Below are 16,260 nucleotides of genomic sequence, written 5' to 3'. Positions count from 1 at the left end.
CCCCATCCCTTGAGAAGATCAAGTGTGTAAATCAGCAGCCCAAAGTTAAAGGTCACCCCTGGGGTGGGGGCTAATATCCAAGTCTCTGCCATGTTTATTCACCAGTCAAAGACTACTGGGGCAGATGTTCCTGCTTTCAGAGAGCTGGCAATAATTCTGTAGTCTGCTTCCCCCTTGTGGATTTTGTGATTTTATTTTTCGACAATGGTTTTGTTTTGTGGCCCTCTGTCCCAAGCTAAAACATCCCAACGCACAGCATCACAGCTTTCTGCACTGAGCCATGCTGGTCACAAAAGCAGGTCACTGATTACAAGTATAAGGGGAGGAGAGAGAAGGATCGAGAGAAACATGAGTAACCTCAGCAACAGCAGGGCAGTAACCAGAAAAAGGATAACTATGGGAAACCAGAAAAGAAAATAGAAAAGAACACATACAAAAATTAAGAGCAAACTGAGCAGCAGGAACAGCAGTAAGAAAGCAAGGATAAACAGGAGAGGGAAGAGGAGAAGCAGGAACAAGACAGAGTAAGAGATAAGGGAGAGCATGGATCAAACAAGAAACAAGTGGTCCTGAAATACAGTCTGAGCTCTAATTCCTATTACATCAAAGGTTGTCTCTTCAGGCTCAAGGTTAAGAGGTAAGTATATAAATAATTTGTCCAGTTGTCAGGGGAGGAAGAAGAGAAGAAGAGGAACTGGGGTAGATTTTTCTCTTGAGTAGTCTCTACTATTATCTTCTGTACTCAAAAGCAAAGTCACGCTAGCCCTCTGGATTCAGCAAGACAATAGATGGGGCCACAGCCCAAAGCACCATCTATTGCTTGTTTTTCTCTTTAACTTCAACTTTAAGGATCTCTCCTTCTCCTGCTCTGGGAGATGGAGACATACTAATGATCAGAGACTCATTACTGGTTCCCCTGTGCATAACAGCAGGTTTAGGCTTAGCGCCTGTATTTGGCTCTTCCTTTTGTGCAGGAGGTGCAGATGGGGCTGCGGGCTCCACGAGTTTCTTCTCTTCTCGTTCAGGCTTATTCTCTACTTCAGCCTGAGTTTCCTAGAAACAAGAAATTAAATGTTTTCCAATGCTGCAGAAGAAATTCAGGAAGTAGTTCTATTCTGTATATGCAGTGGAAAGGCACAGCATGGATACTGTGATGCAACATATGTAAATTTGTATTTAGATGCTGAAAATCAGTTTCTAAATGAAAAACACAATTTCAGAATCAGAATGTCAACATAAAACCTAGGAGAAGCTTGTGGATTGTGATAGTATCTGCTTCTTATTAATACAGCAGGATGAAACAGGCACGTTTTGGGGCACGCAACCCTTCCTCAGGTCTTGCCTTCCTTTATGTACTTACACTAGTATAGAAAGAAAAGGTGTTACGTAAATCTCGTCATGTTGCCCAGTGCCCCAATTCCTTGGCAAAGCCTATTTGCTGTTAAGTTCACAAACACACATTAAATTGACCAATGTTTCTGCTCCAATCATAGTGTTGTAGTCATTTGTGTAAGCAAAGTTCTTTATTTAACTTAAAAAAATAAATAAAAGCACAGCCAGTTCACCTATAAAAACAGAAAAAGATTCTGCCACCTTTCGGTAAATATGTAGAACTGAGCAGGTTCTTATTAACATTTCTCAGAACAGAATATAATATGGGAATTATTTTTAATCAAGTAAAATAGCAGTTTTCCCATAAGTGCAATATGTTAGAGATGTAGTCAGTTTTAGCTGTGTGGGCTACACTTTAAATTTTGTCTTCAGGATTTTTGACAACCAGAAATCAGACTTTGAATTGGAAGGGTCCACCATGTGCTTGAGTCAGCTGGATCAGATTACTGTTAGGATATTTCTGTATTTACTGTTGTGAACATAAAATTAGAAGATAGGATGCCCTTAGGGTCTTTGTAACGTCTATTTTATCCTTACTTTCTTTAAGGATTTTTGTTTGCTTGCTTTTTCCCTTGCTTTTTCTTTGCTTTTGTTTTCTCTATTCTGCATAGAGTCCAGGTCCAGGAAGATTTGAGCCAAATTTTAGAATTAGTGTTTACAGAGGTTAGGTACAGTGATTATATCTCAGCTACTGAGAGTTTTTTTCTGTCGATTGCAGTAACACTGCATTTTTATCTACTCTGTTTGCCTAAGCCCTCCCAGTGTCTTTCAGCACCTGGAAGAATCTAGTCTATTTTCTGTGGCATTACCTGAGTGTCTTCTTGTCTCTTCAGCTGCAGCAGCCTGGCAAGGCCTTCTTTTCCTTTTCCTCCAAGCATCGCTTTAAACAATTTTGGAGTTTCCTGTTTCTGCCCGAAGAGACCGGCCAAGCCCCGTGGTTGTTGCACTGGTGGTCCTGGAGGAGGTTTCCCCTTTGTCTTCAGCAGCACCCTGGAGACAGGAAGGAATGAGAACACACAGCATTGCTGTGAAACCAAGCAAAGTTCCTGCAAAACTAAAATGTCATATTCATGGATGAAAATCTGGCAACTTTTCCGGCCAATTTTTTTTGGTCCTGAGTCCAGTGGCAAGAGCAAAGCTGGAAATGGTAAAGGTAAGCCTCTACAGCTGGAGGCTACTGCTCAAATTTGCAGCTGCTTCCCTGTATCCTGGAGAATAAACAAGTGCAGGCTCAAATTAAGGTGTTGCAAAGCAGATGAGAATTTTATAAGGTGAGAAGTAGTATGGAGGGAGATGGATGCCTTGTACCTGAGGTGGCAGTCTCTTACCTGGCCTTCTGGATGGAAATTCAGAGAGCATTTAGTGCTCAATTGGGAGTCCAGCTGATGCTTGTTCAAGTAATAGTTTACCAAGCTAACTTCCAGCATGGCTTATCTCTCACAGGTCAGGTTAGACAGCGGTACTTACTTTTAGTCTTCTTCAGTAGAAGACGACACCCTGAAGATATAAAAATTACTGCCAAGCATGTGGCAGACAAGATTTTCACACCTTTCTATAGCTGTACTGATTTGCAGCCATAACGACAAGAAGTGAGAACGAATGACAAGGGTAAAGAGTAGATGATAGTTCCGAGATAGATGGAACCAGTGAAAAGCAGAGGATTCCTGTGCTGATTTAAGGCTTTTTATGAACAAGGACTATACTTGCAGTCTGAAGTACAGTAAATCCCATAATACTACAATTTTCTTAAGCATCTTGTAGTTTGTAACTTTGGCAATTTCAGAAGTGAAGATTTTACTTTTTTTAAAGTTTTATTGACATAAATTTAAAAAGTACACTTCAGCAGCTTGCGTGGGTTTATTATGTAAAAAACATACAGTGACTATAAGGCAGCTGATAATAGAACAAATTTCTTCCTTTGATTTTATTTCAAGGAGGCCTTTAAAGGTGTGGGATGGCCAATGCAATCCCACAGAGAACTCTAACATAAATGTTCCAGGGCAGAGCAACTGATAACTTGATTCCAAAACTGAACAGAACTGCAATCTTTAACAAAACAGTGCACAAATCTCCTGTCGATGCCTAGTTTTTCTAGAGACATGGCTGACCATATGCAGAGCATGGGAGTTTTGGAAGAATTAGTGGATACCTAGACAGGTGACCAGAATACATGCAGGTATTACATATCTTTCAAATTAAACAGGATATCCTGTATCTGTTCTGATATCTAGAGAGGGCTTTGAGCTCAAATAGGAGTGCAGATATGAAGGATGGATGATTAAGCTCCTGCAGCTGAGAAAAGGTTATCTGGAGGAAAAAGAATTTAATGGCTTGGCAGGGTATGATTAGGATGGGGAAGAAAGCAGAAGGCAGCAGCGTGGGACAGAGAGACAGGAATAACAAGTAACTGGTCATACAACTGTTTAGAAAAAAGGTGGAGAAAAGTCAGGATGGATGAATGCTGGGGACCATCAGTCAGTGGATTTGTTCCACCTTTCTACCTGTTGATGCTAGTTTTGAAAATTGGGAAATCAGCCCATTCTGTGTCTATGTTCCTTATTCCTCAGGGATGTGATGATTCTCAAGATACTGTTGTTTGACAACCAGGCCTGTTGAAACATGCTGAACGCAACCATCTGCTAGCACTTTTGCTAAACAAAACATCACTCCTGTGCTATGTTTAGTCTTCTCTGGTAGAATTTCAACTGTCTGGGAGCAACCTTCCAACCTTTGCTAGCAATGCAAGGCAACAGCTGAGAACAATAAGAGTGCTGAAGTATACTAATAATGACAAACTGTTTCAAGTATTTGGACCTTTTACAAGGTAGCAAGGTACACATTTTGTTTTATGACAAAATCTGACAATATTTTGCCCTTTCAAAGCTGGAGAAATGGTGACCCTAGCAAGCTATAGCCAAAGCAAGATGAACAGCAGTTAGGGTTTGAAATCCCATTTCAGAATCCTTTTGAACAAAATGCACACCTCTCTAATCTGTGTACTTCCATCTTGTTGGGCCTTGCTTTAAATCCATTCCTAACTACTTCTTAAGGTTTTGGAAATGCATACAAGTCTGTGGGTGCATTGAAGTGTATCTCTGTAGAATTGTGAGTGTTCGGTTGCATCTTTGAAAACCTACTCTTTAACTGACATCTGTCCTGCAGTTTCTTTCTTGGCTATGTAAGGAGTCCTGATATGCATCTGTATCTCCTATTTGTTTTGTTACCTTAAACACAATGGAGAAGGCAACTACATTCAGGACTTCATTCTACTTACCACATTTCCACAACCCTTGAAATCCCTGCCAAGACCATGACTTCCACTAGATACTACTGGGCAAATTGACCTCTAAAACAAATGTGTTTACATCTGTTTCTTTTCTAAGAAAGGAATGCAAATCTGTCTAGAAGCCACAACTGTCCATTCTGCAGCTAAATAATGTGATTTAAAAACTGTTATTAGGACATACTTTGCTTTCTTCATAAGAAGTTTTTCAGAGTCAGGATAGTGCACCAAGATTTCATTGAGCGTTTTCTTGTCCAGAATGAAAAGGTTGGCAAAACCATGAGCCACCACATCAGCAGTCCTTCGATTTCCTCCACCTGCAGCTAATAGGCTGGAATGAAAATAAAAATCATCTGTCACATCGTTACTTGACCTAGTGAGAAATCTCTTTGCTGGTGGTTGTACATTAAAGTCATCATAAAGCTCACTTACGTACCCAACTGTTGTGTCTGACGTTCTATAAAGGCCCTTTATGGTTGGGATTAGAAATATCTTTTTGCCTCAGGAAGGCAAATTGTCACTACTGGTCAGGCATATGTAGATGCTAAGGACTGTGAAAAGTCTTGCTAGGTAGAGACATTTCTCCCAAGAGACACCCACTTCAAGGACTGCGTTTGTTTTAGTCCTCATGTGAACTTGGCATCTCCTCAATTTTATTGTTGAAAATTATTTACATCAGAAGTAGAGCAGCACAAGTCTGTTATTGCTGAGTGTTATTTACAGTGAATGAATGATTCTTCAAGAATTTTAATTTTCCTGAGTGAATAACTTCTGTGGGACTCTGGTTTTCAGTTTTCTCACATACCACATCTCACATTTGAATGTTGGCAAATTGAATGATACAGGTTAGGAAGGTCTTTCAGGCTGACAGTTACAAATGTCTCTGCCAGAAGAAGGAGACTATTTTGTTTTCAAAGTAAGGCATTAGACCAGTTTAGCAAGCAGAAGTTGGCCATAGGAAGGATATCCACGTAAGAATTAGATGTTGTACAAATAAAAATTAATTTGTTCATCTTGCATTAAGCAAATGAAATGAAGAGACTTCACTTCTTAGCTTGGGTAGTACGCAAGAGAAGTTGCATTTTGCTCTTAGTACTAAAATTGCCTTATTACTATGTTCAAGGAGATCTACGCTAAAATTTGTCCCTTAAATATTTCCCAATGAGTTAATACTTTCAGAGAATATTTAGTAATCTCCAAATTTAAAAGTTATTAATAAAGGATAGTCTGGACCCCGTAAAATATGAAGAAATACTTATCTAAAATATTAATCAAGGATATACAAATATTGGTTTTAGTATGAAATATATACTATATTTATAAATATTAGATCATACAGATAATATATTTTATTTATAAAGGATAGTATGAGACATCTGCAACTGTGTGTACTAGGCTATTTTTACACACATAAACACACACACGCACAGTGGTTTTCTGCAACCCAAGACAGCAATCGATATATGAACTCAAGCTGAAAATGCAGTATATTGTCTTCTTTTTAAACAACTCTGTACAATTCCTCAGATAGAATAAATCTATTTGCACAATAAGAAAAGCAGCTAAAGAAAATTGCAAACAGCTTTAAGTTCTGATGAATCACTTCTCAACAAGTCATTGAACAATCATTTTCAGGCTTTCCTAACAGAAAGCTCATTTTATCGAGGCAGACTAGGACTGAAGAGATCAGCTTTTTCATTATTGTGAAGATGTGAGGTGAATTTTACAAGTAAGGCAGCCCTTACTCAAACAGAATCATCTTTGACTAAGGACAGCATTATGGACTTCATCACTGAATCTGTTTTGGCTAGTGTTCTAGGAGTTACATGATAGACCATATCTTTAAAAATAACTACATGTGCCTTGCAATGGTTCTTGATAATGTAATATCTATATTAATAGAGAAATTTGCTTTTTTTACCTTACATTTTTTACTTCAGTTGTTAGCCTGAAATGCTGTAATATTAGTATGAGATGATAACTTTTGAATTCTTATGCTAGAAAATTTAATTTTGAGGTATAAAGTTGTCAAAGTAAGTGATGACTCAGCTTATCTATTACTTTTTTTAAAAGCTGATCTCTGTAGGAAGCTGCTGTTCATTGAAATTAGCAGATCAATCCAGGGAATGGTGTGCGTATCAGCTGAACGTGCAAGGTTGTGGCAGCTCAGCTCAGCACCTATGTGCATATAGAGAGAACTGGTAAGTCAGGAAAGGGAAATAGGTCTGGGTCTTGCTTCTGACCAGGATGTTAAACACCGAAGGACAGAGCTCATTGAAAAGAAGCAGCTGCCACTTTGTGGGAAATCCTGGCCCAGAGTGGAAAATGTAATCTTTCACAAAGCTAAATACTGCCTGTAGTTTTGATTTTTTTTTAATAAAAAGTTAAAGTTACCAAACAGCTGAAAGGCTGAAGCTGACACCAAAAACTTAGAGATCTTCCTGTCAAAAATTTACATATAATAGAGAAAAGTTTTAATTTTTCCAGAATTATCATTTTCTGATAGGAAATAGTTCTAGTGAAATATCAGTAAATGGATGAATGATGACAGCTGGTTTAAAGTATAAATTTGTCTGGACTAATGAAGTGTTGTGTTATAGCTGAATTTCTCTCTTTCTCAATTGTCTGTGCAGACAGGCTCTCATTAAGGCAGCAATCTGTTTGTCTCTGATTCTAAGATTATTTTGCTTCCCCAAACTGATATTATCTATACAGAAAAGTAGTAACGAGGCTAAGATGTTAATTGGAAGGCAACTCCTATTAGTTAATCTGTTTCTGTAATAATTTTCAAGGATGAAATTGGCGAAGGACTTGCTTGAACATTAGTCTTGCATTGGCCTTCTAGTATAATTCAGGGAAATTTTTTGAAATAAACATTTTTTGTTTTCTCAACTCCTTTGCCCTCAGAGACTTTTTAAGCATCATTTACATGCATTTTGAACAGAGTGAGATTAAATAACGAGTGTCTTATAAATTGTGTAGTTAAACCACTCTGAATAAAGCTGACCTATTTCTCTAAACAAATCTTGAATCAGAAGTCAGAAGGAAATCAGTCTGATATCAGGTGATAATTACGCTATGAATACTGAGGGGAAAATTTGGATGTGCTAAATGAAGCAGTATTTCATCCATTAAAAAAATTTTTTTTCATTTGCTTCTGCTATACAGTATTCAGAAGACCTTGACAAAACTTACATAGGAAGGCGCTATACAAACTCATTATTTTCTAACACTTTGCCACAAGGAAGAGGATAAATCTCTACTGATACACTTAGTGCTTCATGTCTTTGCTTTTCTTCAATTTTGGAGATGTCTGCCAGTTGCTGTGTCTTTTCTCCTCGAGTTTATCCACTGCCTGACATTTATATGCAAATTACGTGTGTCTGAATAGTATGCTGCCACAGTAGGTCAATGATGAATAAAACAAGACTTGTAGGGTTGTAGCATTGCTGAGGGTTTTACTGGCCATATTGGCAATTGTGTAAAGAGTAACACGTATTGGGAAATGAATCTTTAAAGGCCGTTGTGTAGTTCTCACATGGAAACACGTGCTCACCTGTATTAGATCAAAAGTTTGAAAATCCCTTCCTTGTTTTAAAACCAGTCATTATCATTTCTCAGTTTAAAAAATAAAGTCCTTGCTCCAAATACAAGACTAATAAATAATTGAAAACTATGTGCATGTTATATATCTGGGCTGCTGTAGCTTGTCCTTTTATCTTTTCATTATTCAGCCCTTACTGAAAACCAGTGTATTCTTAGCCTTTCCACATAACTTATAAAGCATTTTGTTTTGAGGCTTTGCTCAGGTATTATATTGTCACACAGAGAAATACCTTTCAAATAACCTTCTCTCAAAGAGCTGATATAATTTCACTTCCCCACTCAATGAAAAAGTTCTGAATCTATGAGATATATCAGGTTTTTTCCACTTGAGGTCTAAGCAAGTTCTGGATACACGTCACTGGATAAACGGGAATGTTTCCCCTACTACAAAGGGAGACACAAGTAGAAGATAAATGTAAACCTGGCAAAGATCTGATTACCACTTTTCAAAAGGCAGATTAAAGCTACCAGCAAGAGGATTAACAGTAACAGAAAGGCAGCTGGAAGAAATCAAGGATCCAGTTTATCACATGCAGCAGCACATTTATTTTATTACTTTTCTTCAGGCCAACCTCAGCAGGGGATGTAGTGCCTAAAATCTAGCACTTGGTTGGCTAATTGGGTACCATGGCATGTAAGAGTTAATAGATTTTGCATAGCAACCACATGGAGAATATAGAAAACATTTGTAGCCACAAGAGAAGAATTTTTCTTCTCCAGACCTAAAAACTCAGAACCAAAAGTCTGGTCTGTCAGCCTTTTTCTTGTTTTGTATGCTCTTAAACAAATACATTTTCAAATGTGGATGCCTGATTTTTGGCAACTTAATCCCTACTTCAGCTCCTAAATGAACTAGTTTTATTTGCTATTCTTTTAGACTTTTTAACTCTTTTGTTGGAAATTAATTATCATTTTTACCATCTGCTGTGTAAGGGCACCTAGTCTCACTATACAGGCAATAAAATGCATTTGGTCCTGCCGTATTGCAGACCTCAGAACAGGAAGATGTGTTAAATCTTTTAAATGCTGAAGGAGAAATTTGTCTGTATACTCCTGTGTACATTGACCAAAACACTGGTCTCAGATCTTGCCAGATTAGCCTCTGATGCTTCACTTACTTAGAATTTCCTTCACTTACCTGCACCTCCTTGCTCAGTGTCCTCTTGGTTGATCCTACCCACTTTCTAGCCTCCCCATGGTAGCTGTCGTGCTTACCACAGAGAAGTTAAACAACCATTGATTATTTGACCAGTTCTAAAGAAAGTGTTAAAAATAGAGATGGACCTACCTGATCTCCCCAAATACAGCTCCTGCTCTTAGGGTAACCAGGACTTTTTTACCATCAGGTCCACCAAGGACTTGAACTTCACCCTGTTTGATGATGTACATCTCTCTGCCAATCTCTCCCTGGGCACAAAAACACATAAAGATCCCATGTTTTAGCAGCACAGTGGTTTTTTGTTAGAATAATCTGACAGACTCTTCTTTAAATATCTTTCCTCTTTCTCATAAACAGGTTTACTAGTATTACGGAGAAATAAATGTTTGAGCTACTTTTCCTAGCACTGAGCACAAGCACAAGGACTGACTTTGGCAGTTCCAATTGTGATTTGGGACAATATTTGAACAGGAGTAAGACCATCTAGGCCAGCTTGGAAAAAGAAGAGTAGATAATAATCAGGATTGTAGCAGTCATTTCCATCAGCTGTTCTCGTGGAAACTAAAGTACTGCAGAAGTGTATTTAATAACAGAGAAGTGCAAAAAAGCCCATGCTTTATGGTCTAAATTACTTCTAATCATCATTTATCTATTTTAAAAGGAAAATAAGAATAAACAATCATTCAAAACTTCATCAACTTTTATGTAATCACTGGATAGTTTAAGAGATTATTCATTTATTTATTATCCTCCACATGATCTACTAAGATTCAAAGGTGTGACATCAATATATATAACAAAAAGCAGGCAGACTGGAGCAATATAATGGACTTCATGAACATGATCATAAAAGTCCTCACAACATCTAAGTAAGGCAGGCAAATAACTATTTTTCCACTCGTGCAGCTGGAGTAACTGAGGCAAAGCAGCAATTTCATTTTAAAAGTGAAAAGGCAACAACAACAAAGCCGGGACTGAAAACATGGGGCGTACACTTGCTATCCCTTCACTTGCTCTTCCAAGCCTGCATGCAGGCCTCCTCGGTAAAGTACAATGAGGTCAAGATACATCCAAGGAGGACGTAGTTCCAACAGGGTTTTATTCCCTACTATGTGTTACAGCACTAATAGGATTACTATGGTTGTTGGCCACATAGTAGATCTATAAAAATGAGAGGCCTTTTAGCTCTGAATCAAGCTGGAATAAACTGATAACTCAATTTCCCATAATCCATCCTTGTTGAGAACTGCTTTGCATCTGGCTGTGGTATCAACACTTTGAATCTGTTACTGTCATTTATTTCTCTGTTGTGGCAGAGTTCCAGCCGCAGTCTAAGATCCTTCATGCTGTGCATTGTACAAGCAAACACACCAAACTACTCTTCTACCCTTTCTAGCCAACAGTAATTCTGGGATTGGTCTTTGAAAGGACATGCGTGATCCTTTGGTGCATTCACAAATGTTTAACTTCCTACACTGTAAAGTCAGTGGGACTACTCGGCAATCAGGAAGAGGATCCTATGCTTTACTTTTGGAGGGAGCAGGACCTTAGTGAACATGCTGGACCAGAACTGCTAAAGACAAGTTAAGGGGTTCTGATGGTCACTTCTGAGTGTGGTATGAACTGTGGGTTGCTTGCCAGAACAGTAACAGTACTGATGCTTCATCCGCCCCATGCTTTAATTACATCCTACACTGCCTATAAGTATGTTTACATGCCTTCTGAAAACAGACTTCAGCTCACTTGGTCAGAAGCTGAGCTATCTACCTGTTTTACTGTAAGGCCATGTTTGAGCCAAAATGGTAAGAGAAAAATAGACGTCTTTGCAAAGGGACAGTGTGACAGCATTCAGCTGGAAGTATGGAGACAGCTCAGAGCTGTGAGTGAAGGCAGAGCAAGATCAGATCCTGCTCTAAGGAGCAGTATGGGATGCAGTGTATTTTCTACATACTTGGATAATTCCACTTAAGAGTTTCTGAATGCACAAATGAAGCACATGCAGAGCATCATAGTTTGAGATCTGTAGGCTAGGTTTGTTTGTATATATTTATAAAAAAAATTAAGCTTGCTCCATTTTAAATATTAAAACTTCATGATGTATCATTAGATAAGCCTTATTTACATTAAATACTTTCCCATATTACTATAATCTTATGTTTGATAATGTAAGTAATAAAATCCATATAGTCTTGTTCTAGGTTGAAATTTGAGAGCACATTTGTTATTATTGCACAGAGTACCTTAATTACTTTTATGCTATCTAATTCACTCAGGATTAATTTTATTTAAAGGACACTGTTGACCAATATCTGAACTCTTTTTCTAAAACACATGCTATAATTATTATTTGACAGAGACAACAATGCTCACCTTTTTGCAGACAAAGTCACCAGGTAAATACACAATGGATTTCAACCTTAGCAGCATGTCATATATCATCTGGGTATCACACCCCTGTTAAAATAGTTAGAATTGATTGCTCTATTAATTCAGTAGCACAAGTGACTATCAGTGCTTACACTGGGCAGTAAAACCCCAAAATACATGAATGATCCAGGGATTCATAAGTGGAATGCAACCTCAAAACATCATAAGGATCAGCTTTTAGAGCAGAGAAAAGACTGAAAGAATTGTCATTTCAAATACTTCTTATAAAGTCCTCTTTAAGTTGAACATCTCTTAATTTTTTACAAAGTAAGCTTCTGTACATCTAAATTTGCTGTGGAAGCTCAGTTAGTGTTATGTTCAGGAATTTATGGGTCTTTTATGTGAATGTATTTTACTGATCCAGGGAAAAAAAACAGATCATGTCAAATGTTCCTATGAATCTATGAATTCCACGTCTTCAGCAAATGTGGCAGAAACTGTGCAGCTATGTTTATACTGAGATATCATGTGATTTCTTGCAATTATCCTAGCAAACAAATTAGTGTTAAGGTTACTGTATGTCAAGACTACTCCTTAAGTACTAAGACTACAATCTTAAGTAAATACCACATTTAAATTGTATCTCTGGAAATCTATCATGATAATAAAGAGAAAGCTCCTTTGCACAAAAAGTTACTAAAAAGTAGCATTCATTACATCAAAGTTGTGTTGCCAGAACACATAGCATTTGTGATCTCTCAGGCAGACCTAGGTGGTATACATTAAGGTGGACTGTGTTAAAAATTACATTCTTCTATGTCTGACTCTTGAGATTAGTTATACTCTGAAATCATTTACACTCTGACCATAACATCAGCTTTAGTATGTCGACATAACAGGACTGTGTTTTAATCTCATTTGTTTTTTTATAGTTTTTTTGACACAAAATTCAAAGGCAGGCACTTGGCTTTGTCCTGATATGTCTCCATTAACTGAGATATTTCTTACACCTATTTTGCCTTGCATATTAACGAACATGTTCTTAAGTGTTGCAAGATGGACAAAACAAGGTTTCTGTCTCAGGAATACCACACATTTCTGCATTCTCCTGTAAAACTACTTGCTTTGAATAAGTCAACTTTATTGACAATGGCAAAGTTCACATCAATTGCAATGGCTAATTGCATTTTGGTTGGCATCTGCTCCAGTAATTCTGATTCATCTGTAAAAGAAAAATAAAAGCAAACTCTGTTAGTTAGAAAATATAAAGGAAGAATAAAAGAATGTCCATATAAATGAGCATTGTACAGAAAAATAACTTAATGCAGCTATTCTAGCATTTATGAGTTCAAATGAGAAATCTGGTAATATACTTTTACTAAGATATTGTCTTTTAAGTTGCATATCTTGTCTAAAGGTATAACCAAAACATTATATAAATTAATAGAATCTGTGAAGTAGTAAGTGCCATATTGCTTTGGATTTTTTTTCTTTTCTAAACTAAGTTGAATACTCTCTTCTCACTTCTCTCATGTAATTCAGAAAAGGAGAAATGTGAATTTCACCCTGTATATGTATCTATACAACCACTCTCACTTGAAGTTGCTACATAACTGGAATTAGAAAGTCTTACCCAGCATTCCCTGAGAGTCCCATGTATATTCATACCAGGTTCGAACACGATTTTGGACCACTCTTGGAATAGAATAAGTGTTCATATAGGACACAGTGTTGTCCATACAGGAACGGTAATAGTTCTGTCCTGCTGTGGCTGCTCCAATTACATCTCTCATCTGCAAACATCAGTTGTTGTTACTACGCATTTTAACAAAAAATAGTCTTGATTTGAATATCGTGCACCAACATATAAAAAGAATAAAATACTTGTTTGCAAAATCACTGATTAATTATACATTCAGCTGCATGTTTTGAATAGGTCCTTCATCCGCTTTTTCAGAAGCGTTACAGATTTAATCTAATTGTGTTGGAAATTCTATATTTATGATTTTAAAGGGATCATTTGTGCGTTTTAACTTATTCTTCTGTCTCATATTTCTGGACATGGATGAAAAATGTAGATAATGCTTTTCTTAAAAATCCATAATAAAGCTACTCTGCATTTGGTGTGCAATGCAAGTCAGAAGTGAAGCAAACTGGGCTAAATTTCTCTAACAACATCAGCTGGCACCACTAGAATTAAGAACCTACCGCTGTTTAAGTAGCTAAGAGAATCTAAATCAATCCTAAAAATGCACTTTGAACTGAAAGGTGACCTTGAAGTTTTTAGTGCAGGAACATCATTTAACATTCCAACACAAATGTAATTTAGTTTTTAGAAAGTGCATGAGTTAATGGTCATAGATATTCCTTCTTCAAAACATAACTATATAGACATTTTTTTAGTAGGATGGATTTATGTTGCAGTGGCCAAGGATTAGTGTGCCAGTGGGCTGAATTCTGCTCTTTATTACAGAGATACAATTGATTGCAATAGGAATAACAATTTTTAGGCAAGTGTGCTAAACCAGGAATAACTTGGTAATTTTAAGAGCTCTTTGTAAACAGAAATTATAAAAAAAATGCAGTGAATATGTTCATGTGTTAAGATTTAAGGATTGAGTCTGCAAATTAGTGTACTAGTTACAAAACCCAATCTGCAGAATCTTCTTGGGGAATGGTGCTTTCATTGACAGTTATATCAATTTAGGAAAAAAATATAAATATCCAAACTCCAAAGTTTAATCCAATACACTTGAATTCAATAGTTTTCCAGAAGAAATATCTTATATGCACTACTTTGTTTTATTCTTGGTAATTCTTGTTTGTGGATGAATTTTAAATCCTACAGGCAAGAGTCTGTTTCATGATGGTTATCTTTTCTTGCACTTCTAAATGACAAGGGACATATGCAATTTTTAACTGTTTGATTGAACTTTTTGAATCCTGTATTCAAAATAAAAATTACATTTCAGTTTTCATTTTTATTTTTTTATAATAATTCTTCCAATAACAGACATGTACAAATCAAAAAGTCTGGAATGATTTCTACAGGAATCTGATAAATCACAGTATCACGTAGGAACCATGGCATTTCTTTTTCTATAGGCAAGGCATTTTAAAACCATGCGTTTGTTTTTCTGTAGGGAAGGTATTTTAAAACCTATGGATCTAAAGCCCAAGTTTAGTAGTTATAAGCCAGAAATAGTTCAGTTTTATTCATTTGGAAATATAACTGATGTGCTGTGGTTTGCTGTGCTATGGGCTTTTTTTTTTCCCTCCTGCCAAATAAGAACCAAAAGAAATAAAAAACAGTTAATTTTCAGGTTAGCAAATATATTGTAATTTATGGAAGAGAGCAGAATTCTAGTTTGACAAAAATCATAGGATTTGCATTAACAGTATTCTATTGGCAGTAGTATCAAGCATGACTTATTCAATAATTTGTACATATTAATACATACCTATAATTATATTTTTTCTATCAGATTTAACAGTATAATGTGAATGTCAAGGAACTGGCTCCTTGGCTGTGAGGAAGAAAAAAGGAATTATGCATAGTTTCAAAAATCATCCATGTCCTGCAGAGTCTTGGCTTTAAATCAGCTTGTGTGCAAAAGGACTACAAGACTGGGAACTGATTAAACACATGTATTTGTCAGAAGAATAAGTACAGATGACAGTTAAATAGAAGGACATTCAGATGGAGGCTAAACTTTTTCCTAGAACAGAACTCTATTAAATTGAATATATTATCACTACCACTACATTACAGTAATTTGAATGTATCTAGTTATTGATTTTTTTATGTACCTGACCAATTAAGCTGGAGAAGACAAAGACACCCAAGAAAAAATTCAGCAGTTGAAAAACTATTTCAAACAGAGTTTGTGGTTCTGGAAGGCCACCGATGGTGATTAAAGTACGAACTGCCCAGTAGTAACACCTCAGATACCTGTGGATACAGAGAGCATTTTTGTTACTGACTGTTGGTATTTATGTGTTTGAAGTTAAGGATATACGTACCTGAGTTGGGCCTTTTAGTGATACTTTTCAGTCCAAAAGACCTTCAGCACTTTTTATGAAGGGTTATGATTTTACTAATGATACAGTTGTGTAAATCATATTGAGCTGAATGTTCTCACTGACAGCAAAATAAGAATACATGGGGAATGCAGCGGTCACTTACTGTTCTCCAATAACTATGCAGCATTACAGAAGACTTCTGTAACAAATTGCCAAGGTGGACATTACTGTGTTAGAATGCTACCAGTGAAGGTGCCATGATGTTAAAAGCAGTGTAAAAATGTTAGAGACTTCCCAGAGTTTATCTGTAGCACACTAGATGCACACACACCTGAAGGTCTCTTCCATGGCTTCACTTGATAACACCAGTGTGAAGCCTTTTGGTGGGTACAACAAATGCAGTGTTGATCTTCTTGTGTCCATTCATTTT

The 16,260-nt window shown here is 36.9% G+C and overlaps 1 protein-coding gene across 1 annotated transcript in view; it reads right to left on the bottom strand.

The window, feature by feature from the left end:
* Window positions 1–497: 497 nt before the first annotated feature.
* The window catches only part of CNGB3 (cyclic nucleotide gated channel beta 3), a gene marked incomplete at its 5' end in the record, with an annotated part of 52,643 nt that continues 36,880 nt past the window's right edge, over window positions 498–16,260 (bottom strand). The window contains 7 exons of the mRNA XM_010568156.1: window positions 498–2,382; window positions 4,860–5,006; window positions 9,570–9,688; window positions 11,811–11,894; window positions 12,932–13,029; window positions 13,441–13,600; window positions 15,618–15,759. Coding sequence (XP_010566458.1) covers window positions 2,178–2,382; window positions 4,860–5,006; window positions 9,570–9,688; window positions 11,811–11,894; window positions 12,932–13,029; window positions 13,441–13,600; window positions 15,618–15,759 — 955 coding nt within the window. The remainder of the gene's footprint in view (window positions 2,383–4,859; window positions 5,007–9,569; window positions 9,689–11,810; window positions 11,895–12,931; window positions 13,030–13,440; window positions 13,601–15,617; window positions 15,760–16,260) is intronic.

This window comes from Haliaeetus leucocephalus, unplaced genomic scaffold (assembly GCF_000737465.1).
Source record: "Haliaeetus leucocephalus isolate CR32 unplaced genomic scaffold, Haliaeetus_leucocephalus-4.0 Scaffold239, whole genome shotgun sequence".
NCBI classification, from domain to species: Eukaryota; Metazoa; Chordata; class Aves; order Accipitriformes; family Accipitridae; genus Haliaeetus; species Haliaeetus leucocephalus.
Note: the sequence above shows the minus strand (reverse complement) of the source record. Positions and strands in the feature narration are given on the sequence as shown.